Source organism: Pleurodeles waltl, chromosome 2_2 (assembly GCF_031143425.1).
Source record: "Pleurodeles waltl isolate 20211129_DDA chromosome 2_2, aPleWal1.hap1.20221129, whole genome shotgun sequence".
Taxonomy (NCBI): Eukaryota; Metazoa; Chordata; class Amphibia; order Caudata; family Salamandridae; genus Pleurodeles; species Pleurodeles waltl.
The window spans coordinates 830985313-831013041 of NC_090439.1; the positions used below are offsets into that span (position 1 = coordinate 830985313).

Consider the following 27729-nt stretch of genomic DNA (forward strand, 5'->3'; position numbering starts at 1 on the left):
CAGCCCAAACTTGGCAAGCAAAGCAGTTTTCATGGGTGTGTATCTGTTTTGATCCCTAGGATCCAATGCAAGGAGTGTGCCCCTCCCCACAACTGGTACATACCACCACAAGGCCGTCCCCCCATTGATTCTCAGAGTCCCCATGAGTTCTTAGTGCAACTTCATAAGCAGCCAACCACTTGTCAATGTCATCTCCCACCATATAACTTGGCACTACATTTTTGGGTATACAAACTTTTCTTTCCCCAGCAGGTCCTGCATACATGTTGCCACATCACTGCTGGACTCAGACTGTCTCACCTTAATATCCAGCTCTTTAAGACTCAGTTCATGAACCAACAAAAGGTTCATTTCAGCCAAGGCTCTCTCAGCCTCTCTCTCTGCTTTCCTTTCCTCTGCTTCCATGTTTAACTTTGCCATCTGTAGTTGAAATTCTCTCTCCTACCTCCTTTCCTCTGTGGTTAGGCCATGGCTAGGGACACTGCTTCCTGGTTTACTAGGGGGCACAATCCCAGGGGTAAGATCCCCCACTACTGAAAGAAATTCCTCTGGGGGGCCATCTTCTGGACCCTCCTTATCAACATTCTCAACTGAATGGGCTTCTGCCCAGGCCCTCAGCACCTTTTGGTATTCCTCCTTCTTGGAGGCACCCAGGGTAGCTACTCCCATCCCCTTGAAGAACTCCTTCAGCTGTTTAACAGTGATGTCACCAGCTTCGTTAGGTAAAAATCCTCAGCTCCTGCTTGAGACCCAGCAAGAGACTTGTTGAATGAGGATTTAGTTAAAACTGTCAGGCAGAAATAACATTGCAGAAAAAGATATAAAAATCAAGTTGACCTCCAACTGTTGGTAGGTAGTGTACACGTAGCTATTGTATATCACTGCACAAATACAAGTCCTATCCTCACCGCTGATCACCAATGTTAGAAATGGGGTCTTTGGTTGGCAGTCAGACTACCCCCTGTCCAAGCAAGGACCCTCACTCTAGCCAGGGGATGTCACACACAATCCAAATTATCCTGTGCGCACCCTCTGGTAGCTTGGCACTGAGCAGTCAGGCTTTACTTAGGAGGCAATGTGTAAAGTATTTGTGCAATAAATCATGCAATAACATAGTATAGCACCACAAAAATACACCACACAGTGTTTAGAAAAATATAGAATATTTATCTGTATGAATGCAGGTCAAAACGATCAAGATTCATCAAGTACATGTTGGAATATCACTTAGAAAATGATAAAAAGAGTCTTTAGTCTTTAAATGCAACAAGTGTCTCTTGCAAGCACAAAGTACCTGGTTTACGTTCAAATTCTCTGCAAGGGACCGCAGAGGAGGAGATGCGTGGAAAACGGGGAGATGTGCGTTGATTTTTCCGGCACACACCGATGAAGCGACAATAAGTTTTCACGCAGGGTAGGCTTTGTATCGATATCTGGCCGAAGACTGGGATCCTCTTCGGGTTGCGGGGTTTTCGGACACCCCGGGGATGATGCGGATAAATCCTGGCCGTGCAGGACAAAGTTACAGGTGCTGCGTCGATCCAGTGGGCGATACGTGAAAACTTCTGTCACACGCAGGTGCTGCTTCGATTCTTCTCACAGAAAGTCAGGATGAGTCATTCCGGCTCGGCTTTACGTTGATCCAGTGGGCCATGCGTCGAATTTCCGATCACAACACTGGTTCTGCAATGATCTCCTTTCGGGGAGCCGGGCTGCATCATTCTGGTTTGGCGTGCAGTGTATTTTCTCACCGCGATGCAGGCTGTTCATCATTTCTTGCAGGCTGTTCATCAAATCTTCGCCACACAAGGAGTTCTTTGTAGGATGAAGTCTTTTTAGTCCTGAGGCTTCAAGGAACAGGAGGCAAGCTCTATCCAAGCCCTTGGAGAGCACTTCTCAGCAGAACCAGAGGGCAGCAAGGCAGCAAAGCAGCAGGGCAACAGCAGGGCAGCAGTCCTTTGCAGAAAAACAGTCAGGTGATTCCTTTGAGCAGCCAGGCAGTTCCTCTTGGCAGGTTGCAGGTTCTGGTTCAGGGTTTCTTCTCCAGTGGTATCTTGTCCAGAAGTGTTTGAGGTGGTAGGGTCAGGGGCCCTGTTTAAATACCCAAATGTGCCTTTGGAGTGGGGGAGACTTCAAAGAGTGGCTTAGAAGTGCACCAGGTCTCCTTCCAGTTCCATCCTGTCTGCCAGGGTCCCAGTAGGGGATTTGGCAGTCCATTGTGTGAGGGCAGGCCACTGTCCTTTCAAATGTAAGTGTCAGGCTCTCCACCCTCCCAGCCCAGAAAGACCCATTCAGTATGCAGATTTGTGTAGGTGTGACTGAGCATCCTGTGTTTGGGGTTGTCTGAGGGAAATGCACAAGGGAGCTGTCAAGTAAGCTAGCCAGACGTGGATTGTAAGGCACAGAAGGATTTACGTGCAGAGAAATGCTCACTTTCTAAAAGTGGCATTTCTAAAATAGTAATATTAAATCCAACTTCACCAGTCAGCAGGATTTTGTATTATCATTCTGGCCATACTAAACAAGACCGTGTTACTCCTTTCAGATCAGAATCTACCACTCAAACAGTATATGACGTTAGCCCTAATGTTAGCTTATGAAAGCAGCAGGCCTCACAGCAGTGTAAAAATGAATTTAGGAATTTTACTCTACCAGGGCATATAAACTGCACAGGTACATGTCCTGCCTTTTATCTACATAGCATTGTACCCTATGGGTTACCTAGGGTCTACCTTAGGGGTGACTTAAATGTAGAAAAAGGGGAGGTTAAGGCTTGGCAAGTACTTTTAAATGTCAAGTCAAAGTGGCAGTGAAACTGCACACACAGGCCTTGCAACGACAGGCCTGAGGCATGGTTAAGGGGCTAATTAGGTGGGTGGCACAATCAGTGCATTTAGTCTACAGGCCCTGGTCACATGTAGTGTACTTTACTGGGGACTTACAAGTAGATTAAATAAGCCAATTGGGTATTAGCCAATGTCACCATGTTTTAATGGAGAGAGCATATGCACTTTAGCACCGGTTAGCAGTGGTAAAGTGTGCAGAGTCCTAAAACCAGCAAAAACAGTGTCCAAAAAGTGTAAGGAGGCAAGTAAAAAGTTAGGGGTGACCACCCTAAGGCTGACAGGTCTAACAGTGACCAAAAGCATTTTAAGACCCCTCTTTTTTAGTTTTTACAACGTTTATGGACAAACTGATTTCTCACTGACTTTCTCTGAAGAACTGCACACTAGTCATTGGAATCCATCATCAAATGCTGACCAGCTTACTTACATACACTACATTCAAGCTTCCCAAAAGAGCTTGCTGGATAGCCTGCAAAACCTCAGAATATTAATGTACTTGCCATATTTAGTCTAGAAAATAGGGACCACACCACACATACACCCATAGCACACTTCACTGGCTCCCAGCATAGACCCAAACTCAGTTTCAAAGTTTTAAGTTGGATGTTCGTATGCCTCCATCATTAGGATACTAGCTACACCTTAGCCAAAATTGCCAAGCAAGCTCCCTTCTTAGAATTTGTGGTATATCGCATTATTTACGCTCCTAAATACAATCTGCTATAAAAGCCATCTGCTCCTTCTTCATACAGATACTGCAGCTGCGACATGATTTACCTTCTTATGTTAAGCACACAACCAATCTGCTGAAGTTCAGGAAAAAGCTGAAATCATTTGTTGGGATAGGCAATGTTTAGACCAGTGCCGAGAGACTCTTTCTGGGAGGTCTCACCTTAACATGCAGTTAGTCAGTGTTTGATTCACTCAATAGTCTAACAGACATAATATATTGGTATTTCAGACATATGTGTAAGCTTTCAGCTCTTTGCAGAGGCCTTCACAAAAATAGAAGACGGCCTTAATGAATTGTTCCCCAATTAGAGAAGCTGTTTGCATTTATTTAAATGGGGGACACAATTGATTGGTATTACTGTTTTATATTTATCAATCCTAAAGTTTTGATCTAGTAGCCCTAATTTATTGATTTAATGAGTTATCAGTTCCTAATTATTGATGTATCCGTTCTAATATTTGCATCTCTATTTTTTCACCAGAAATGTGTCAGTTCTGTCTCCCTGTGCAAATTTCACCTCCCCACTATTTCAGCGGCACTGGCCCTCGTCTCCATAAACTCATCAGTGAAGCATCGACCCCCCTCAGCCTTGCAATGCACATGTTTTCAGAATTTATGATTTCCGTTTTTTGGACTTTGCTCTCTAATAACAATTTAGGCTCTGCACCTAAAAATCACTCACCATTCATAACATGTCAAATCCATCCTAATTTACTTTTTGAACTTCTCTAGGTGGCTTGCATCATAACACCAAATAAAAATAATCTGCCTATGATTCATATACCACTCTCCTAAAGGAAATTTCTTGGAAGCTATCATAGATTAGAACATTGGAATGCTGGGGGCTCCATTGAAAACAATGGAGTGCTGCGGGCTTTTACTGGCCGGTAAAAGCCCGCAGTGCCAACATTCCAATGTTCGCTTTGTTCACAGCAACAGCTGTGAACAAAGCCTCACGGAGCCCGAGGGGATTTTAATCCTCTCGGGCTCTGTGAATTTTCTTTTTTTTAATAGAACATTCTGCCCTGTGTGGCAGAATGTTCTAATAGCCTTAGAACCCGCCGTAGCGGGCTCTACCGGCTATTAAAGTCCCTCTCCCTTGTTAAATGCCCTCGCCTTCGGCTCGGGCATTTAACGCGGGGAGTGGGGAGTGGGCCTTTAATAGCCGGTAGAGCCCGCTACGGCGGGTTCTAAGGCTATAATATATCATATGTGAACAAATGTGCTCCTCTGGTAACATATTTATTGCAGAATTTAATATAAAGTAAGACAGTCTCAAAGACAATCTTTTCTGAGAATTTAACTCCTAACCAATAACTGCAGAGATTAATTCTCTCGCTACCTGACAAACACCCAAGGGAAACATAACTTAACTAACACTATCCAAAATACTCTACATCAGATATTTAAAAAACCCTCAAGAACCACACTGGTTAGATTTTTTTTGTGTTCCTTTTAAACAGTAAGTGTATCAACTGAGTTAAACAATGAGATCTTGTTTTGAACTGCTATTTTGCTTTTCAAATAAGTTAATTACAAAATGCTTGTACTTTAGCCCAAGAAATACTTGTTCACTTAACCTATGGACAAAGGGACTTATTACAAGTATCCAAAGAGCACCAGACTTGCGGTGGCAGTCGGACGGCTGCACTCCAGGCGGTCGGACCGCCACATTACGACCTTGACAGTCTGACCACCAGGGGTCTGCCGTCACCACTGGAAACATGGTTCCTGATGGGCTGAGGGTGGTTAGACTCATGGTCAACCACTGCAGTGCTGAACTCAGCCCCACCATGCTGATCAGGACTCTTGTTTCCACCAGCCTTTCAGCTTTTCCATAGGCATGGAAAGGATAGTGGAAACACAGTGCTGGGGCCACAGGGGTGGCCCCTGTACTGTACATGCCGAAGTGTAATTCACACTGTTTTATTTTTGTTCTGCTTGTGCTTCAAAAATAGTTTTTACTAGTGTAATATCTATCAGGAACCTCTGAAACTGCATGTGTGCCTGCCTGCGTGTGTTTCACTAGCAATGATCACCATGTATGGAAAATATGCTGAGCATGTAATTTGCATATTACACTTACTTTTCATGCAAAATAAGTTTACAATGTGTAGAGAGATTAATTCACTCGCTCCTATTGTAACCCTGGCATGGTCTCATGTGAATTTCTACAGGGCTCCATTTTTGCCCCTTTACTTTTCAGTTTTTTCAAAGAGTTATGATGGAGATATCTGGGTCATCCATCTACCAGTATGCAGATAGCACTCAGTTACAAATGAAAATAATCTCTATCACTGACATCCTCAGTTTTTAGGATGTTTTGTCAACACTCCAAAATGTTTGTCATTAAACTTCTAGAAGCTAGCATTCAAAGAGACTGTATTCCTCATTGTTATCAGAGTGCATAAGACAAGGAGTTACTACTTTACTGAACTCCAAATAAACTGTTTCCTCCCAAACTTTCCTGTGAAGTTAAGTTTCATGATATTCCCTTACCTTTCCATAAAGACACTTCAAATATTCTATCAAACCAGCTACAATTGCCCCTTTCCCCTCAAAAAACCTCTCAAACCATTGTTAAACCACATTGATATCTGCCATCATAATGTCCAAAAATAGTTATTGCCACCGCTAGTAAACACTCTCACATCAGGTAAGGGTCTACTACAATTAATGGCAGGACTCCTCTTGGTCTCCATAAATATGATTTCATAACCCCAGTCATGCGGCAACCCAATCAATGCTCTCACTTGTGTAGCTCTATTCCTGTGGTCTACATATGCCAGGAAACATTGTTCATTTCCAGAAATCTCATGTTTTAATTCTCCCTTTCTTTTGTTTTGTTGCACCACCAGATAAGTTGGCATGGTGCACATTTTACCTTTTCAGCCTTCTTCATCATCTTGCCAACGACACCCCATCAACTTTCCACTATCAAGCCCACCAAAGCTAAAGTCATTTTCCTTCATTCCAAAAGCCCTCATCTCCCAGTGCATCCCCAGTATTCATTTTCACTACTTCTAACTGAACTCCATCAATGATCTTCACTATCAAGTCCCTAGTATTCACATTTGACAAAAATATCTCCAAGTTGACACACATTTAAAATACCTAGAAGTTCCTCGTTCCAGTTCCACTTTCCCAAAAAAACTAAAACTCTCAATTCCACACAAAGTTAAAAATCGATGGAGGATCAGGCCTTGATCTTATCACACACTGATGTGATAATGCTGTACTGGCTGGACTTCTTTCTCAAACCAACACTGCCCCCCTCAGTGAAATTCCACACATGGAGTCCATTTAGTCAAGGGTGAAAGAAATATAATGATATTGCTCCCATTACGAGTAATCTCCACTGGCTGCCCTTAGATGTAAGAGATGAAGTTAGCAGAATAATATACCCAGAACAATCTATCGACTTGAAAGTCAAGTTGGCAATTGCCAGATGAAAGTGAAGCACGAGAGACAAATTATGATGCCTGTTAGATCTGTAAGCCTTAGGGTGGTTTCCCCTAAGCCTTTTACCTTCCTCCTCCATTTTTGCAGATATCTCATTTTCATTGGCCTTAGGACTCTGTGCACTCTAGGACTGCCAATCAGTGCTGAAGTGCATGTGCTTACTCCACAAAACATGGTGACACTGGCTTATCCCTAATTGGCATACTTAATTTACTAAAAGGTCCCTAGTGAAGTTGTACTACCTGTGCTCTTATGGTTAAGTCGGATTCTAAATAACAATTTGGAAAATGCCACTTTTAGAATGTTGGTGTTTTCCTGCGTAGCCATTTATCGCCCACAGCTTATCTATGAGTCACATGACAGGATGTTGCTGACTGTTGGCCTTTGTGCATTTCTCCTAGACTGGCATGCACATAATATAAATATAGATGTGCCTGCATAGGACCTTACTGGCAGGATTGGAGGGCAGAGCAGAGCACAGCCCTATTTACACTTGAATAGGATGTGTCCTGTCTCCACACAAAGGGCTGCATACACCTTGGAGTTATTCTGGGACTAGGGGAGGTAGGAATCATTTGCACTTCAAACGGAAACCTCTAGACGCTTCTCTCACTGCAAATGAAGAACCTGGTGTGAATGTTGAACCTCAGACACCAACTCTTCAGTACACTTCTGGATCTATGGAGACTTTGCCAGGAAAAAGGACTGCCGCTCTGCTGGAGTGCTGTTCTACTGGACTACTGCCTTGCTGGACTGCTGTCTTGCTGGAATGCTGTCCCCCTGTTTGAGTCAGAGGGATTGGACCTGTGTCTGAACCCAGAATTTCCAGGATGACTACCAGGGCTAGTCTGCTGGCCTCATGTTTAGAGCAACAGGGACCTAACAGACACACAGCCACCAGAACATCACTCAAATCTAGCTGAAACCAGCTTCTGACTCCCAGGTGGTGTCTCTTAGGACATAGACACTTGCTATGGCCTTAATGGAACTAAAGGGAAGTTTGGTTTTTTTTGCAACTGCACTGTAAGGAAATGCCTCCTTGGCATGGTTACCCCCTGATTTTTTGCCTTTGCTGATGCTAAGTTTTGATTTGAAAGTGTGCTGAGGCCTGCTAACCAGGCCCCAGCACCAGTGTTCTTTCCCTAACCTGTACTTTTGTTTCCACAATTGGCACACCCTGGCATCCAGGTAAGTCCCTTGTAACTGGTACCCCTGGTACGAAGGGCCCTGATGCCAGGGAAGGTCTCTAAGGGCTGCAGCATGTCTTATGCCACCCTGGGGACCCCTCACTCAGCACAGACACACTGCTTGCCAGCTTGTGTGTGCCAGTGAGGACAAAACGACTAAGTCGACATGGCACTCCCCTCAGGGTGCCATGCCAACCTCACACTGCCTATGCAGTATAGATAAGTCACCCCTCTAGCAGGCCTTACAGCCCTAAGGCAGGGTGCACTATACCATAGGTGAGGGCACCAGTGCATGAGCACTGTGCCCCTCCAGTGTGTAAGCAAAACCTTATATATTGTAAGTGCAGGGTAGCAATAACAGTATATGGTCTGGGAGTCTGTCATGCACGAACTCCACAGCACCATAATGGCTACACTGAAAACTGTGAAGTTTGGTATCAAACTTCTCAGCACAATAAATGCACACTGATGCCAGTGTACATTTTATTGTAACATACACCCCAGAGGGCACCTTAGAGGTGCCCCCTGAAATCTTAACCGACTATCCGTGTAGGCTGACTAGTTCTAGCAGCCTGCCACACACCAGACATGTTGATGGCCACATGGGGAGAGTGCCTTTGTCACTTTGTGGCTAGTAACAAAGCCTGTATTGGGTGGAGGTGCTTCACACCTCCCCCTGCAGGAACTGTAACACCTGGCGGTGAGCCTCAAAGGCTCACACCCTTTGTTACAGCACCACAGGGCACTCCAGCTAGTGGAGTTGCCCGCCCCCTCCGGCCACGGCCCAACTTTTGGCGGCAAGGCCGGAGGACATAATGAGAAAAACAAGGAGGAGTCACTGGCCAGTCAGGACAGCCCCTAAGGTGTCCTGAGCTGAGGTGACTCTAACTTTTAGAAATCCTCCATCTTGCAGATGGAGGATTTCCCCAATAGGATTAGGGATGTGCCCCCCTCCCCTCAGGGAGGAGGCACAAAGAGGGTGTACCAACCCTCAGGGCTAGTAGCCATTGGCTACTAACCCCCCAGACCTAAACACACCCTTAAATTTAGTATTTAAGGGCTCCCCAGAACCTAGGAACTCAGATTCCTGCAACCTAAGAAGAAGAGGACTGCTAAGCTGAAAAACCCTGCAGAGAAGACAGAGACACCAACTGCTTTGGCCCCAGCTCTACCGGCCTGTCTCCCCCTCTTCTAAAGACACTGCTCCAGCGACGCTTTCCCCAGGGACCAGTGACCTCTGAATCCTCAGAGGACTGTCCTGCTCTAGAAGGACCAAGAACTCCTGAGGACAGCGGCCCTGTTCACCAAAGACTGCAACTTGGAAACAAATAAGCAACTTTGAAACAACTTGCATTTCCCGCCGGAAGCGTGAGACTTGACACTCTGCACCCGACGCCCCCGGCTCGACTTGTGGAGAACAATCACTTCAGGGAGGACTCCCCGGTGACTGTGAGACCGTGAGTAGCCAGAGTTGCCCCCCCTGAGCCCCCACAGCGACGCCTGCAGAGGGAATCCCGAGGCTCCCCCTGACCGCGACTGCCTGCTTCTAAGATCCGACGCCTCGTAAAGATTCTGCACCCGCAGCCCCCAGGACCTGAAGGATCCGAAATCCAGTGCAGGAGTGACCCTCCACTTTGACCTCTGCACCTGACCGGCCCTGAGCTGCTGGTGTGGTAACTTTGGGGTTGCTCTGAACCCCCAACGGTGGGCTACCTTGGACCCAAACTGGAACCCCGTAGGTGGTTTACTTACCTGCAAAAACTTACTCTTACTCCCCCTAGGAACTGTGAAAATTGCACTGTCTAGTTTTAAAATAGCTATATGTGATTTATGTAAAAACTGTATATGCTATTTTGCTAATTCAAAGTTCCTAAAGTACCTACCTGCAATTCCTTTCATTTGAAGTATTACATGTAAATCTTGAACCTGTGGTTCTTAAAATAAACTAAGAAAACATATTTTTCTATACAAAAACCTATTGGCCTGGAATTGCCTTTGAGTGTGTGTTCCTCATTTATTGCTTGTGTATGTACAACAAGTGCTTAACACTACTCCTTTGATAAGCCTACTGCTCGACCACACTACCACAAAATAGAGCATTGGAATTATTTATTTTTGCCACTATCTTACCTCTAAGGGGAACCCTTGGACTCTGTGCATACTATTCCTTACTTTGAAATAGTGCATACAGAGCCAACTTCCTACATGCACCCTTTGGTGCCAAAACTGTATCACTCACACTGCACTGAAATGAGAAGTTCCATCAACCTGAATCTTTGTGCTTCAGCATCGATCGCTTATAGGGAGTGCCACTGCAAAGCACTGGTCTGACCGTTCGTGACAACAAAAGCACCTTTACGCTACAGCAATGACAATCTGCAACACCAGGCCTACTCTTTGGCTACATCACCAACCATCTGTGAAGCTTCCCTGCTCCCCCGGCCCCCCCCCCCCATGGTGAACGGGACTCTCTGCGCTGGAGTGAGAAGGTAACTTTTCAGCAGGACTTTCCTTGTCCCTGTATCTGACCCTAGTTACATCATGGTGAAACTGAACTTGTGACTTTCTCCCAGTCTTGCATGACCAGATAGCCACGAGTAGCACTTTGTGCTTTTTAGGGCAATTTTCACTTAAATCATTAAAATTGCATATCTCCACTTCTACTGAATTAATTTTTGTTGTGCTGGCCTTGTTTTATATATTACCATGTACTCTTTTTTTCTAATTTGTTTTGGGATCCATTTTATTTAGTGTTTGCTTTTTTATTACTGTTTGTTATGTTGGACATATACTTTAAATATTGCCTCTCAGTAAGCCTGACTGCTCTGTGCCAAGCTACTAGAGGGTTGAGTACAGGTTAATTTGGGGTTTGCTTGTGACTTCACCCTGACAAAGATTATGGTTCCTGCTTACGAAAGGTTTCACCTGTCTCAACCTGTGACCCAGTTTCATACAACAACTGCTTCTGAAAATGCAAATAGGGAAAAAAACAAGACACTTATACAGTCCTCATGTCTGGCCCCATGACTCTCGAATAATCGGCCATAGGATCTGGTACTTTATGATCTATTATCATTTAGGAGGAATCTGAACACTTACCTATTCAGAACGAATCTCTAACAATCTATTTGTGTCCATGGGCCCAAAAGGGGCCCCTCTGTATTACTCTAGCACCCTCAGTGTTATCATTATCCCGTAATTGTGTTTCCATCCTCTTGTTGTATTTTTGGTTAATTGCAAATTGCTTCACTGCTCATCTGAACAGGTACCTTGTACATAAATACTTCTAATAATATACAAACAGACAATCAACAAAATACCCCTACCAATTCCATTCTTTCCAATGTCAAGAAACTCCATCATTTATGTATGGACTTCACACTCAGGTAGATTTCCTAGGCCACCAAAGGCAATTGTTGTTTTGATTAAGAAAATGAAGTGAGTGGGTGTGTGAGTGTCTGAGTTGGTCTGTGAGTGGGTGCATACGTCTCTAAGTGGGTCTGTGAGTGAGTGTGTGAGTCTTTGAGTGGATTTGTGAGTGGGTCTGTGAGTGGGCATGTGAGTGTCTAATTGGGTATGTGAGTGGGTGTGTGAATAAGTGGGTCTGTGAGGTTCTGAGTGCATCTGTGAGTGAGTGAATGAGTTTCTCACTAGATCTGTGAGTGAGTCCATGAGTCTCTGAGTGAATCTGTGAGGAGGTCAGTGAGCCTGAGTGGGTCTGTGAGTGTCTGTGTGGGTGTGTCAGTAGCTGTGTGAGTGACTCAGCCACACAAGAACCACACCTACCCATTTATCCAACAGGAGTCCACTGTTTTGCACATAATATCTATCCAACTGATGTACTTTCTACTGGTTAGTTAGTAAGTAAATGGTCAGTGTGTATTCTACACTACAGCTGAGTAATGGACCACGAGCAAATGTCTCCATGCGACCTTGTGTGCATTAAGTAATGTGATTGCTACTCATGCGTCTTTCTCCAGAGTTCTGTGATTACATAAATCCTACTATAGTGACTCCAACAAGACTACAAAAATGTAAATCTACACCAAACCAGGGTGCTCCTCTTTTCTATTTGACATAAGTGCTTCTTTGTTTTGTGGAGAAGTCCTCATATTCCTCAGCATCAAGAATGAACCTCCAAACGCACAGCCTTCTCTGAATAGAGGAGGTCTGAGGAGCAAGAACGCTCTGTTACAATGTTCTAGCTGGTCAGACCGACAGGGTCATTGTAATAAGTCAGGGGAGAACGACACCGCCATGGTGGTGGCGTCCTTCCTGTGAGTTTGGTGGTCCCGCGTTGGGACAGACAAACTCATAATGAGGCCGATAGTGGCTCCAATGAGATGTTCATTTTGGGTGTGTTCCTAGAACTGGAGCAAATTTAAGGTGGCATTGCAGCAGATCAAGGGATTGAAAAAAATGGATACAAAAAAGAGAAAGACTTGCTGTATTGTATTCAAATAAACTTTAAGTAAGTTATTGTATGCTGTTTTGTGTTACATGTAGAATGTATAATAAGAATAAGTGTGTTAGTAAAAATGTATTTATAAACTACTGAAATTGCATATTACTAAATTGCATGTATGGATGTAATTCTAGTAAAATTTGGATTCGAAAGCAGTGAAATTCACTGAAAAAAAAACAAGGTTACAGGGACATTATAGTTAGGAAATAGACATACAAAAACCTTAGAAATTCACTGAAAGAAAACAAAGGTTACAGGGACATTATAGTTAGGCTCAGATTTTACACCCATAAAACCATGGGAATACAGCAGTTATAGTTCTCTGAGCTAGCCTTAAATTACGATAGTTGGTATAATGGTACAGAGTCATAGATGGGAACAATCGGTAACCATGCAGATGTATACACAGAGCCAATCCCTATGTGTAGTGAGCAGCTATTCCAGGGTCTCATAAGGACAAGGAGTAACCCAGGAGACTAATATAAGGAGATGAATTAGTAATGTCATCTCAAACTTCATGAATTAAATTATAAATAAGGAGAAATACGTACTGGATTGCCCGGAAATAGGGCTAGAAATTGGCAGAGATGATCATGAGGGAACAGCTGCATTAGCCAAGGGCAACAAGTGCCTCAAAATTAAGGAGGCAGCATTCAATGCTGAGAAGAGAGAATTAAAACTATAATGGAAGTGCGAAAATAAAAGAGGAACTGCTTACTCAAATCACAATAGTGTGCACACCGATGTGCGAAAAATAATAGAATAGTCATGGGAGAGCCTGTGACGATACAGAGGTCCAAAGGAAAGAAGTATATAAGACAGAAATTAATAAATAGAAATGTGTATGGGAATGATTAGTAAGTCTGAATCCAAACATAAAATGAAGTACAGCGTGTTAGCACTGTGAGTTACCTGTGAGTGATAGAGGGCAGCTAGAGGCCTGTGCATACAGGACTGCTAAGCCTTTAATGAGAACAGGCTGTAACATGTAGTGTTGGGCACATTCTCCGTATCTAAGAAGCAATGGAAGAAGAGCACGCTTGCTCATCTTCCTAAAATAGAATAAAGAGCAGCACCTGTGTGGCCGCACTTTGCGAAGGGGCGTGGTCATGAGGTACAAGCAGCTGAGACAAGGGTCAAGGCAGGGGCCTTGTTGTGCACCCTGTTCATTCCAAAACCAAAGGGCTGGCATCGGTGGAAAATTAGCCAAAACCCAGGTCAGTCGGTAGTGATTTTATAGATGCAACACAATGATTGGCATAAAGGGAAGTTTTGTATGTAGAATAGAGAGTAATCAACTATGTCCATACCAAGGCATTTATTGAAAGTTGCAATGTTGACTCATCATCAGAAACTAGTTTTGGCATATTTTTTTTAGGACGAGGACAAACTGGCTAAAGCTGTCTCAAATGCCGGAGAGGTTTACACTGAGGACACACTTCTTGAGACTTATACATGATATTTCAACCAATTGCATCTGCCCTTTGAGGGGCACCTAGTAATGACACAAGGTACTACAGCTTTTGGAAAAACTTTAGACCTTTTTACCTGACTCAAGAGGGAGATCTCTTAATAACGCCCAAAACACGTCTTCAAAAATAAAATATGACATTTGCTTTTCCACACATTTTATAGATAGATAGATAGATAGATAGATAGATAGATAGATAGATAGATAGATAGATAGATAGATAGATGGATAGAGTCTTCATCAATTGGTCTGTGTAATGGTTGTGCACAACTTGCTTCTGCCCACCACAGCATGTGGCATGGAGAAGTGGCTTTCCCCATTGATTCCCTTCACTTTGAGGAATTGCACAATGCCTATGTGCCTACGTTCACATCCATTTTAAATAGTGCCTTTCTGTTCAGTGACAAAGCAAGCTTGAAGTAGGTTTTAATTTTTACCATCAAATACCAGGTATTTAATTAACCGGACTTTGAGTATCCAATTAGATGGAGATTTCTTTCCTGTCTCATTCCTGTCATTCCTGTCTCATTCGTAACGTTATAAATTGTATAAGTAACATTTTGCTTATTATTTAAAAATACATCACCATTAAAACAGCCATATACGTGTTTTTTTTTATTTAAAACTTGTTTTAATCTGTTTGATTTAAATTGTTGTGTTTCATTCTTTTATTTTTTACCATGTGCTTTCAATAAAAATAAATTAACCCTTGCAAAGCCTTCCACGTACAGACTTATTGTCAAATCAAATCAAATCTTTAACATTTATAAAGCGCGCTACTCACCCATGCGGGTCTCAAGGCGCTAGGGGAAAGGGGGGGGTTACTGCTGCTCGAAAAGCCAGGTTTTTAGGAGTCTCCGGAATGCGGAGTGGTCCTGGGTGGTCCTGAGGCTGGTGGGGAGGGAGTTCCAGGTCGTGGCTGCCAGGAAGGAGAAGGACCTCCCAGCCGCTGTGGAGCGGCGGATGCGAGGGACGGCAGCGAGCGCAAGGCCAGAGGAACGGAGGAGGCGGGTGGGGACGTAGAAGCTGAGGCGTCGGTTGAGGTATTCCGGTCCCTTGTTGTGGAGGGCTTTGTGTGCGTGGGTGAGAAGTCGAAAGGTGATCCTTTTGCTGACTGGGAGCCAATGCAGGTGTCTCAGGTGTGCGGAGATGTGGCTGTTGCGGGGTACGTCGAGGATGAGGAGGGCCGAGGCGTTTTGAATGCGTTGCAGGCGTTTTTGAAGTTTGGCGGTGGTCCCAGCGTAGAGGATGTTGCCGTAGTCCAGGCGGCTCGTGACGAGGGCGTGGGTCACGGTTTTTCTAGTGTCTGCAGGGATTCAGCGGAAGATCTTGCGGAGCATGCGGAGGGTGAGGAAGCATGCGGAGGACACGGCGTTGACTTGCTTGGTCATGGTGAGAAGAGGGTCCAAGATGAAGCCGAGGCTGTGGGCGTGGTCTGTGGGGGTCGGTGCGGTGCCGAGGGGCGTGGGCCACCAGGAGTCGTCCCAAGCGGACGGGGTTTTGCCGAGGATGAGGACTTCCGTTTTGTCCGAGTTCAGCTTTAGGCGGCAGAGCCTCATCCAATCTGCGACGTCCTTCATGCCCTCTTGTAGGTTGGTCTTGGCGCTGGCAGGGTCCTTGGTGAGGGAGAGTATAAGTTGGGTGTCGTCGGCGTAGGAGGTGATGATGTCGTGCTTGCGTACGATGTCGGCGAGGGGGCTCATGTAGACATTGAAGAGTGTCGGGCTGAGCGATGAGCCTTGAGGTACGCCGCAGATGATCTTGGTGGGGTCTGAGCGAAATGGTGGGAGGTAAACTCTTTGGGAACGGTTTGAGAAGAAGGAGGCGATCCAGTCCAGAGCCTGGCCTTGGATCCCGGTGGAGCGGAGGCGGGTGATTAGGGTGCGGCGACAGACGGTGTCGAAGGCAGCCGAGAGGTCGAGGAGGATGAGGGAGACTGTTTCACCGTTGTCCATCAGGGTTCTGATGTCGTCTGTGACTGAGATGAGGGCGGTTTCCGTGCTGTGGTTGGTTCGGAATCCGGTTTGTGAAGGGTCGAGCAGGTTGTTGTTTTCCAGGAAGGTGGTCAGCTGTTTGTTGACGGTCTTCTCTATTACCTTGGCTGGGAAGGGCAGGAGAGAGATGGGGCGGAAGTTTTTCAGGTCGCTCGGGTCAGCCGTAGGTTTCTTTAGTAGGGTGTTGACTTCGGCTTGTTTCCAGCATTCTGGGAAGGTAGCAGAAGAAAAAGAAGAGATGATGACGGCCTGGAGGTGCGGGGCGATGATGTCGTCGGCTTTATTAAAGATGAAGTGAGGGCAGGGGTCCAAAGGGGCGCCGGAGTGGATAGAGTTCATGATGGATTTGGTTTCTTCAGTGTTGATGTGGGTCCAGTCGTTGAGGGTGATGGCCGGGGGTGCAGGTTCGGTGATGCTTGGTTGGGTCTGGTGTCCGAAGCTGTCATGGAGGTCGCTGATCTTGCGATGGAAGAAGGTGGTGAGGGATTCGCACAAATCCTGTGAGGGCGTGACGGCGTTGGCATTGGGGTTGGAGAACTCCTTGACGATGCTAAAAAGTTCGCTGCTGTTGTGGCTGTTTTTGTCCAGTCTGTCGGTGAAAAAGTTCCTTTTGGCAGCGCGGATCAGGTGGTGATGTTCTCGGGTAGCGTTCTTGAGGGCGGTCATGTTGTCAGCGGTGTGGTCCTTGCGCCAGGCCTTCTCGAGGGCGCAACAAGTTTTCTTTGATTCTTTGAGGGTGTCAGAGAACCAGAGAGGTTTTTTGATGTTGGCCTGTCGATGCGTGCGTTTTAGGGGAGCAAGATTGTCTGCGCAGCTGGAGATCCAGTTCGTGAGGCTGAGAGCTGCGTCGTTGGGGTCGGTGGTGAGGGTGGGTTGGTTGGCGGCGAGTGCGGAGAAGAGTTGCTCTTCGGGGATCTTGTTCCACTGTCGACGAGGGATGGGTTGAGTGCGGAGGTGGCGGGTCTCGCGTCGGAATGTGAAGTGGACACAGCTGTGGTCGGTCCAGTGTAGAGCGGAGGTGTGGCTGAAAAAGATGTGTTTGCTGGCAGAGAAGATAGGGTCAAGCGTGTGTCCGGCGATGTGGGTGGCGGTGTTCACCAGTTGCTTGAGGCCGAGGTTGGCGAGGTTGACGAGCAGGGCGGTGGTGTTGGGGTCGCTGTTCTGTTCCAGATGGAAGTTGAGGTCGCCTAGGAGGATGTAATCCGGCGAGGCGAGGGCATGCGGGGAGATGAAGTCAGCGATGGCGTCGCAGAAAGGGGCGCGCGGTCCGGGGGGACGGTAGACGAGGGATCCTCTGAGGCCAAGGAGTGTTTTCTCTGTGAGGAAAACATGTTTCCCTTGGAAGAAGCCTTACACCTTCACTCCCACTAAATATGATTCGAGATCTGTTCCCCTTTCCACCGTGGAAATGGAACTCGCCAATCATTTTCAGGATGAAAAAAGGAGGAGATTGCAGGATGAGAATTGCCACAATCGTACATTTTTGTGAGGGCTCCGAAACTTCCAAATCAAACCACACTTTTCAACACCCACTCAACACCCCATGAGTGTAATTTGATACTGCGGATTTCTTTGCACTCTTGCAGTAGATTAATTTACACTTCTTAGGAATACAGAGATACTCATAGTAAATATGAGAAATATTTGTTCAAATGAGCAAAAATATAACAATCTAAACAAGCCTTCAAATAGTTTACAAAAATATGACCTGTCAAACTAGGAAGTTTCACCAGAAAGGTATTCAGCCCAAAAAAAGGACAAAACACTGACATACAAAAGTCCTCTTATGTGAAATATTTAATTAATGTTGCCTGTCATATGACGTCAAACCTTGATTTTTAGCATAGACTTGAAATAAATGTTTGCAACTGTATCCAATTGAGAATGTGTGACGCATCTCATTGACCTTCATTTCAGCCAAATCAAATAAATAAAGACATCTTTATATCTACTGAATGTTTTGAAACACGCAAGGTTTAGCTTGCGTCACTCATGGTTGTTGTATGCGCAAAGTCGACAATAGCCAGGGACATATTTCATATCTCAACCGCTCTCTTGTCTGCCTACCTCTACCTCTGTCTCCGTCTCTCTTTGCCCAGTGGCATGTTAAGGGTTTTTGGTGGCCCAGAAAAGATATCTTTCAACAGCTTTGTATGAACCTTGTTACTGAAAGTTTGTGTAGCATCATGAGAGCTTCAATTAGCAGAAAATGGGTAGTAAAAGTAGGAACAGAGGCCTCAAAATATGTTTTTCCCAGGGCCCCAAAAATCCTTATTTCCTTGCAGACTTTCCTAAGAGTAAGTTCGTTTGAACCCTTTATCTTTTCTACTCATGAAGGAACAGTGATTACCTGAAGGTCCGCAATTTGCATTGCCATTTGGGTGGCTGACAAAGAGTAGTTGATACGGAATTACGATCAGTTGAACACTTCTCTTACATAACATGTCCCCTACGAATGAGTATCTACATTCTACTGTATTGTGCCTAATTTTAAACTATTTGTCACCTCAGTTACTCCTACTTTTAGGTTTTATTGCCTTTCTCATTAGAGTCTTCTACAGGTAACATTTTCTCACCTTTATTGGTGGTTTCCAATGTGCCCCATCCACAGCCAGGGCTCGCAGGAAGAGGTTAAGTAAAAGACAGAAGAGGGGGATCTTACAGTGCTGAGTGAGAAGTTTGTTTTACAATTGTCACTCACTTGAACACTTGAGGTTAAAGTGAAAATGCTAATTTGTGCTATTTTTACCCATGAGTAAGTGTTTATCTGTTATATTTGCAAATTGCACTAATATATGCCCCCGAAATGTACTCCTAATGTGGCTGTAATCCCATGGGAGTAATTTTCAGAATTTCTTTTGTGAATCCGGTTCTTCACTGCTGTCTAGAAATAATTGACAGATGGGAACTTTACCATTCGGGTCTAAATTTGCACAGGATGTTGTCGTGACGGCTCCTATCAAGCTGAATGATTTATGGTTCGTAGCGAAGATCACTTAGGGTAGCAGGCTAGTTGTCAAGAATGAAATCGTGACGCAGTTTTATGTAATACCAAGCAGAGTGGTCCACTGCAGGTTAAGCAGGAGCATTCCAACGTACCTTACAAAGTACAGTTTATTTCCCACACCTTTCTATAAAACATTACATGGTTTTTGGAATATAAAGGGCATGACCGGCTGTATGCACTGTAGTAACACAGAAGATCTGTCCTTTGAGATTTATCTTGTAATGCATTGTGCAGTATTATATAGATCAAACTACATTTATTTTTTTCGAAAGAAAATTATCATTCTCGGCTAAAATGGACTAGTAATTTTTCTATTTTTTTCTTTGCAGATTTTGAGAAGAGCAGACAAAAACGGTAAGAAGATACATTTCCTCCTTTCCCGACTCATCTGATGAACGTTTTTGAAACTTTAATGGCCACCAATTTTGCTCTGGGTACTTAAATCATGATGTAGGCCGTATGCATCAGTCTAGTGCTGTAAATGCTCAACTTATCTAGTGCTGCAAATCCTCTTTTGTGTTCCTTGTTGTCTAGATGGTGATGGTTCTGGCACTGATGTCCCAATTTGTTTTGTACTCTAGTATTCTTCAGCCTACCGTCAAGTGGCTGTTGTACCATAAATGTTCAGTGAGATAGAGGATGTGACGTAAAGCTCATGAAGAGCTAGCATAAACAAGCAAAGCAGAGATGGTATAGGGCCTTTCTGTTATGGTTGAATGATGTAGTGAAAAAAAACATATATGTATGTTATGTTAAATCAAGTTAGGTTCTGCAAGTATGAGAATACACATTGTGACTGACATGCAACCGTTTAATTCATGGAACCAACCTTTTGAGTAAAGGAATGGAATCTTTCTAACATACTGTAGATGTGTTGTATAGCTATTTTAGCCATGTTTTGAGACATGTTATTCTAGCAACTACACCTGCCGTTTGGGCACTTTAGCTTCGTACATTTTGTTCAGTTTCATATTATTATTTCAGCACAGGCCACATTTACGGTGCTGTTTTATTTTCTTTATCTAGTTGTTCTTTCATGTAGGAAAGCATTATGTTCCAAGCAAGACATTATTTTCACTTTGTGCTTTCCTTAAGGCTGTAGCCAGATAGAGTTGCCGGCAAAGTGGTACGCTATGTCTCCAACATTCACTGAAACATACACATCCTTACGTCAGACTTTTTCTCAGAACATCAAAAACAAGTCTCTATTCCGTACACATTAGAGGGAAATTCCAGCCAGATGACCATGGCCGCATGCTGATTGCCTTCGCTACAGCTGCTTGCTTAGACTACCGGATCCCTGGCCTAAAATGGGATGGTGTCTTTCTAGATAACAGGCTTCCTTGCTTAGGTATAGGGGATGATGTCTTCCCAGGGGAGAAACCTGAAGGGCAGGTTAGGGCTTATCAGGCTGTGCCCTAACATAGCTTAGGTAGGAACCACATATATTACTCCTAGTGATCGTATGCTGGGACTTTTTTGTGTTTCACTCTTCTTGTCACCATTTTGCTTCTAGTGTGTTTTATCATCCTAGTTATTGCAATTCATGCCATTTTATCTAAGATGCAGCTAATTCAATAAACATTATTGAACTATCTTCGGCCTCTGTTTGTCTTTGCATATGTGAGACTAACGTAGCTGAGAGAAAAGGATGAGATCTGATCGACCACGACTTCCCTGCTGAATCATTTCTGTCATGTGTCCGGTTGCCACACTCATCCCTGCTCTTGGGCAGAGATGAGGCAGACAATTGTCACATGGTTTGGGATTGGACTCAGTTCCCCACAATTCAGGTGTTCTGCCACCCCAATCCAGTAGCCTCATTAGGATAATGAGAGCCTACGTGACAGATGCAACGTTGTTTGTCAAAACGTGTACAGTAATTAGTCATTTTGTAGTAAACAAGAGTGCTGGGCTATTGCAAAAGAAAAAGGTGCAGTCCCTCTAAGTAAAGTTATCCTACTTTAGGTATGATCCTGGCAAGGCCACATATGGAGCGCACTATCCAATAGTATCTTCTTGAAAGGAGAATATATTAATTTATTTGTATAATAATTGCAATCAATAGAAATTCTAAACAATGTCAGTCAGTCCTATCACTGTGGTCTTTTACTGAATGTTTTCACTCCAGGAGCAAGACAAAGAAGGTCAGGCACTCATGTGGATGACCATTTAGAACTACTCAACTTTTTTATTTAATTATTCCTATCAAACTTTGGAAATATTGTCATATAACTTGGCCACCATTAGTACCGAATAATAGAATGTCTGAAATGCTGTCTCTTTTCACACAGTGAAATCAAATGGATGCATCTTTTATATTGGCTACTATAAGGGAATACACCTTTTATAAATGAGCTTGACAAGCATGGACCTTTGTGACTGCGTTATCTAGAGATAGCATGTAGTACTTGAATGTGGGCATGTGCACATAATGAGAAAGTTAAACTCAAACTTCATTTGGGGTCAAGATACATGAAACAAAGATTTTCTTTCAATTGATCATGAGTTTAAAAAGTAACGCAGGACTTGGCTGACTAGGAGAATGGTATCTTGGCCCCAAATAATGTCACTTATATGCTGTCAAGTTGTCAGAAGATAAATTATTTTTGGAATGTGTTGGAATTTATAGAGGTCATTACTGGCAATACTTTGGGGAGATCCCTATGTAGATTTATATCCTACTTTACCTCTAAATGCACATTTACATATGACTGACATTGTGGGTTTATGGAACCCTAGTAGAAACATAAAAGTGTAGTTTGAGAGAATGGAAGCCTAGTTTACTGTCTGGACAATACAACTGGATACTATAAGTTGTTTTGCTTTTGTAGTGAGAGAACACATTTTAGGAAGTTAGACACTGATGGCAAGTATGAAGAAAATGGGTACGAGTTGAATGATCTTTATAAGTAATTATCTATATGTTTGACTATTTCCAATAATTTAAATCAATATTAGCCCCTGTCGGGTTTCATTTTAAGCCCCAAACACCAGGGATTCCTTAAATACCCAGTGTAACATTGTGCGTAGTAGTCTTTTAGCCTTTTGAGAGCTCAGCCACAGCTTAGATCAAAAGCGTGGACTCTCTGTCTCCTATAGCTTGAAACTCTCACCCTCTACAATTAGGATTTAGATGAGGGGATGGCAGGTTTAGCTTCTGTAAGATTTTATTTTGTGGTATGAACATTTGACAACCACCCAAAGCAAGGGTGTTGGAGTACTAGAATTCAAAACATCATTTTCTGCAATAGGATGAGAGCGTTGTGATGCTACACAAGGTTAGCAACGGAAGTCTCAACTCTGGGTAATTGATCTCCTAAATTAGCTAAGAGATTTTCCAGCAGGGACATGACTACAAAAAATGTAGGCAGTCTAGAAATACTCCTTGAGACAAGGAACAATTCTCTAGTTCGCAGGTCACATCTTTGGTGATGTTAGTCAGAATCAGGTTGGTTAAGTGATTAGAATGAATTACATTAGCAATATTTTTTTATGAGAGTGTGCTTGAAAATTCTTCAAAATGATGCCAATTTGTATTTGTTTTACATAGGAGATTCATATGTTTCTTGGAGTCTGCTGGATCGTGAAGATAGCTCAACTGATACCACTTCCTCTTCAAAATATGTTATAAATTCTTGTGATTTAGTGGAACGATTTTCAAACGTATAAGACGTACGTAAAAGGATGATTATTAGTGATTTTGACTGTTTCATAAAAAAATGGTCTCCTAATGCTTTCCATGTGGCACACCAGCTACATTTCATTTCTGACGAATATGTGCAAAAGACGTCAGTCCTCAAGACGTAAAAGTACTACATTTACAACTAATTTACTGAAGGACAATGCCACGGACACCAATTAGGGTTTGCAGTTGCAACCCTTGGCTTGACTCTTGGCACTGCCTTTGTGACCCCTGGCCTCAGAGGTGGCAAAATCCATCCCGAAAAACACAAGGTCTGCTGAGCACTCTTTGTTTTCCGCTCATTTTTGTTTTACTCTCTGTGAATCATTCTATTAATCTGTATTAGTGTAATAAAAAATAGTGCAAATTAGCTGGAACAGGGTTTTTCATGACAACTTAGTAAAAAACGTGCTTTTAAATTAATATTGTGTGTGTGCAGATGAGAAAATGTTTAGTGAGAGAGAGAGTGTGCGTATGTTCACATTTGTGAGCATGTGAATCTATAGGTAAGAAGGTGTGTGTGTGTGTGAGGGGGCAGTGACTTAAAGTCAGTGACAGGTAGTGAGTGATAATATATGAGATTTAGGGTGAGTAAGCATGAGTGAGCCACATTGAATGACACTGAGTGAGTGGGATTAGGAGCCACTGTATGTGAGAATGAATTAGTGTAAGAATTGTAAGTGAGTGAGTTAATGTGAATGAGAGAGAATGTGGTGTTGTGCTTGTAAGACTGTTGTTGGCCTTGGCACACCAAAGGTAATTATTGTATTACTGAAAAGACCCATTGCAAAATACTAGTGCTCGCATACATGAGGCAGTTCTTAACAGGACAGACATCTGTGACAAAATACAGACACTGTCTCTAATTCTTGGCATAATCAGTAACCATGGTAAACTACTGGTACTGACATATTAGAATTAATTATTGCATATGGAGCACCCAATGGAAAAATGCTGGAATACTTAAATCAATTCTTGGCTTGGGGGCACCCATGGCAAAATGCTAGGGCAGGCACACTGTAGGTGATTCCTGATATTGGATCTAGAATCCCTGCTGTGGTTTTACCTGACTTTTTGCCTTCAGACCTCCTGTTTTTGCTGTCTCTGTTTTTGCTGGCTAAAGTGGCTGTGCTCTTTCTCTAAAACCTTGTAACATTGGCTCGTCCCCAATTGGCATATTTCATTTGCCTATAACTCCCTCATAAAGTGCCATACGTGTGCCCAGGGCCTGCACGTTAAATGCTACTAGTGGGCCTGCAGCTCTGATTGTGCCACCCACTTAAGTAGCCTTTTCAAAATGTCTCAGGCCTTCCATTGCAGCGCCTGTGTGCAGTTTTGGACTGCCAAGTTGACAAGGTAACGTAAACCCTTTTCCACTCCCATTCCTCCTTTTTGATACATATAAGTCACCTCTAAGTTAGGGCCTGAAGAGCCCATAAGGCAGGGTGCATTGCATTTAAAAAATGTGGGACATGTACTTTTAAGTTTTACATGTCCTGATGGTGAAAAAATCTTAAATTCATTTTTCACCACTGCATGGCCTATCTCTCCCATAGGATAAAATTGGAGCTGTCTTTCTGCACTTTATATGTGTAATTTCCAAATGGAAAGAGATAACCCCACCAAATGTGGTGTCTTTGTAATCACTATTTAAAATCCCACTTGTGGTGAAGTCGGATTTTAAGTTGGTGTCTGTTGCCTGTCTCTGACCACATGTCTGGGGAGGGTGACAGCTGGGCTGTGTGTATTACCCCTGGAAAACCACAAACAATGGGAGCTTAGGTGTGACCTTATGGGATTTTTGGCAGGATGGGAGGGAGAAGCTAGACCCAGCCTCCCTTACACCTGAATAGGCGGTGTCCTATCCACACACAAAGATGTGCATACCACCCATGTAGTGAGTCTGGAGTCAGGGCAGGGAATGCTGGTCATCTGTGCATATCAAAGGCACGTCTTTGAAGTCTCCCCACATCAAAAGCACTACTGGGTATAAGGATTGGATCTCAGACACAACCACTTCAATACACTTCTAACCTGGATACTCTGTCAGGAAGAAGGACTACAGTGCTGCTTGAGTACTGCCACTCAGGTGGACTGCTACTCTGCTGAACTCCTGCCTTTCTGTGCTGACCTGTTGCCCTCTTGCCTGGGAGTGAGAAGGACTGGACCTGAATCTCTCTAACCCAGAATTCAGAGTTACTCCAAGGGCTAGTTGCTGGCCTCCTGGTCTGAAGTCTCAACCACCCTGCTCCTGGGCTCTGTCATCTGCGAGTTTACCCTGCCAAGTAGTGCCACCCTAGTCCTGCACCCTTGGAAGTGGGCCTAAAGTGATGCATCCTTTGGTGTGTGAGCAGAACTGACCCACTGTGGCTGCTGTATGGAGCACAACCAATGCATCACCACTGCTGCATGGATTGGAAACCGATGCAACAGACTCACATCACTGCACCTTGCTTTCCCCGGTACCAGCTTCTCACATCCCTCATCAATGGCAGTCTCAACAAGAACACTACAGCTGTGCATCACAGCCTAGGTGCTCTTCAGTTCCAATGCATCACCCTAGCTGTGCAACCCATCCCCAACACTGGCCTTCATACTGCAATCACTGTCAATGGGATCCTCAACAAAGATACAACATCCCACATCTCGGAACCATTGCATTGACTACATGACACATCTTTGTGTCTGATCCATGCAACCCCCTTCAATCCGGATTTAAGGTACTTTGGTTCAGCAGGCCTTCCTGGGCCCCAATAGCTGGCCTGTGCACTATCATGTAGGCCTGAACATTTAACTTTGTCCAGGTCCAGTTCGACCAACTACCCTTGGTTGCACTTCTTGCTTTTGAGTGCTATTTTATAGTTTATTCTTTAAGAAATCATAACTCAAATTCTTCATATTGGATTTTTGTTGTTTAGGTCTTGTTTTTGTTATTAAATTAAGTTCTATTTTTTTAACCTGGTGTGCGATCCTTTTTGTGTGGTGGTTTCTCTGTTTTATTGTTTGAAGTATTGTACAAATACTTTATACATTGCCTTCACGTTAAGCCTTACTGCTCTGTTCCAGGCTACCAGAGTTTGGAGTTAGTTTATCCTGACAGAACTGTCGTTATTGTTTGACCAGAGCTCACACCCCAGTCAACAAGCAATCCATTTTCTAACACCTGGCATAAAGGAGAACAACCTGACTTAAGGGAGGGTGGCAAGCATAACAAAATTCTGACCCTGGCATACAGAGGTAATGTTTGAAATAATGGTATAAATGCCAAAAGTCTAGCACTGTTATAGATGGAGCGCTCGTGACATATGGGATATCCATGTCACATACAATATATTGGGGCACCCATGGCATATGGGGTATCCATAACAAAATGTGGGCACAACAGAGGTTGTTTTTTTTACATATTAGGGCATCCAGATCACATTTTGAAAAAAAATAGGTCAGCTTCTTGTCAAGTTTCAAGGGCTTGGCACACCTTGAAAGAAGTTGATTATTATTTTTAACTGGGAATTATTTTTTTTATTTGCTTTGCATTAAGGGAACAAATTGAATAACCCATTAGCAGGGAGAAAACATAAATGACAAAATCAGAACAAATACCATCAATTGTGGGCCCAATCAATAAAATTAAGCTGGAGGGGAGCAAAGTGGTAAAAGAGAAAACATAGGGGAAGAACTGAGTTGTCCTGGCCAGAGATGAAGCCGATAACCAGGACCCAACTGGATCTCATATATGGCTCAATCTCCATCTCCATGGCTCATTCTCAATCAGATTCATCCCAAACATACTAATATTCACAAATTCATGCCACCAACTCCAGAGGTCCAGGACTGTACTAGAAATCCAGGCTTGTTCAAGCCAAGCCCAATTCAAGCCAGAGAGATAACGAAGAAAAATAAGCCTGATAAGCATGATGGAATAGCTGGTGAATACTCCAAGATCATCAGTCTTGGTTTGGTCAACACACGGATATTCCAGATACTATACAACTTGGCAAAGACAAGAGTCCCAATATGACGACAGCATGCTTCAAGCAGCAGAGATATGAACAGTATTAGTCCCTCTGCTCCCACACCAAAGTCAGCCATCGTCCTGCCAAAATTTCATAAAAAGATGCAGTGGTGAGTAGTAAAAGTTATTAATACATCTGAGATAATGTACCTTAACCCGTGATACATTGAAAACTGAGTATGCCAGGTATTGATGCTTTTCAGATCATTGGTCAGCACTGCATTATTAAGATGTTAGGTCCATTTTTCGGCCCTCACCTGAAAGGGATCCACACTGTAGTCCCTGGAATACTGATAGATAAAGTCATATATTAGACTGATGTTTCTCTTTGCCAGGGCTTTAACAATCAGCTCAAGCAAAGGGTTATTCACACTCTAAATGTAGTCCATAGAGTGGCAATATATAAAGTGACGCACTTGCAGGCATCAAAAGTAGCCAGTGTGGGGCAGAGAATATAGCTGCCACAGTCTATCCAATGAAATAGGAACGCAATCCTCAAATAACTTCCCAAGGGGAAGGAGTCTAGCCCATTCCCAGAATCCATAACAGCAATCTGGTGCACAAGAAGGTAGGTTGAGGTTATAACCGAGGTAGGTGAAATGATTAAACTGGGTACGATCAGAAAAGATCCATTTCAGAAAATACCAAATACGGTGTGTTAGAAATGGGGTCTTTGGTTGGCAGTCAGGTTACCCCCTGTCCAAGCAAGGACCCTTACTCTGGTCAGGGTAAGTCACACACAATCCAAATTATCCCCGCAGCCATCCATTCAGTGCCTTACTGTAGAAATCAAAAAAGTCTACCCAGATCTGTGTGGAGAGTTTGGTGCTGTCCCTGAACCTCTGACGGTACTTCTCAGGTGTCAGC

The 27729-nt window shown here is 43.8% G+C and overlaps 1 protein-coding gene across 2 annotated transcripts in view; it reads left to right on the forward strand.

Moving 5' to 3' along the window:
- NECAB1 (N-terminal EF-hand calcium binding protein 1) overlaps positions 1–27729 on the forward strand; it is a 1270485-nt gene that overhangs the window by 28804 nt on the left and 1213952 nt on the right. For both annotated transcript variants that reach the window (XM_069220455.1, XM_069220456.1), the window contains exon 2: positions 19495–19519. In XM_069220455.1, the coding sequence (XP_069076556.1) occupies positions 19495–19519 (25 nt within the window). The remainder of the gene's footprint in view (positions 1–19494; positions 19520–27729) is intronic.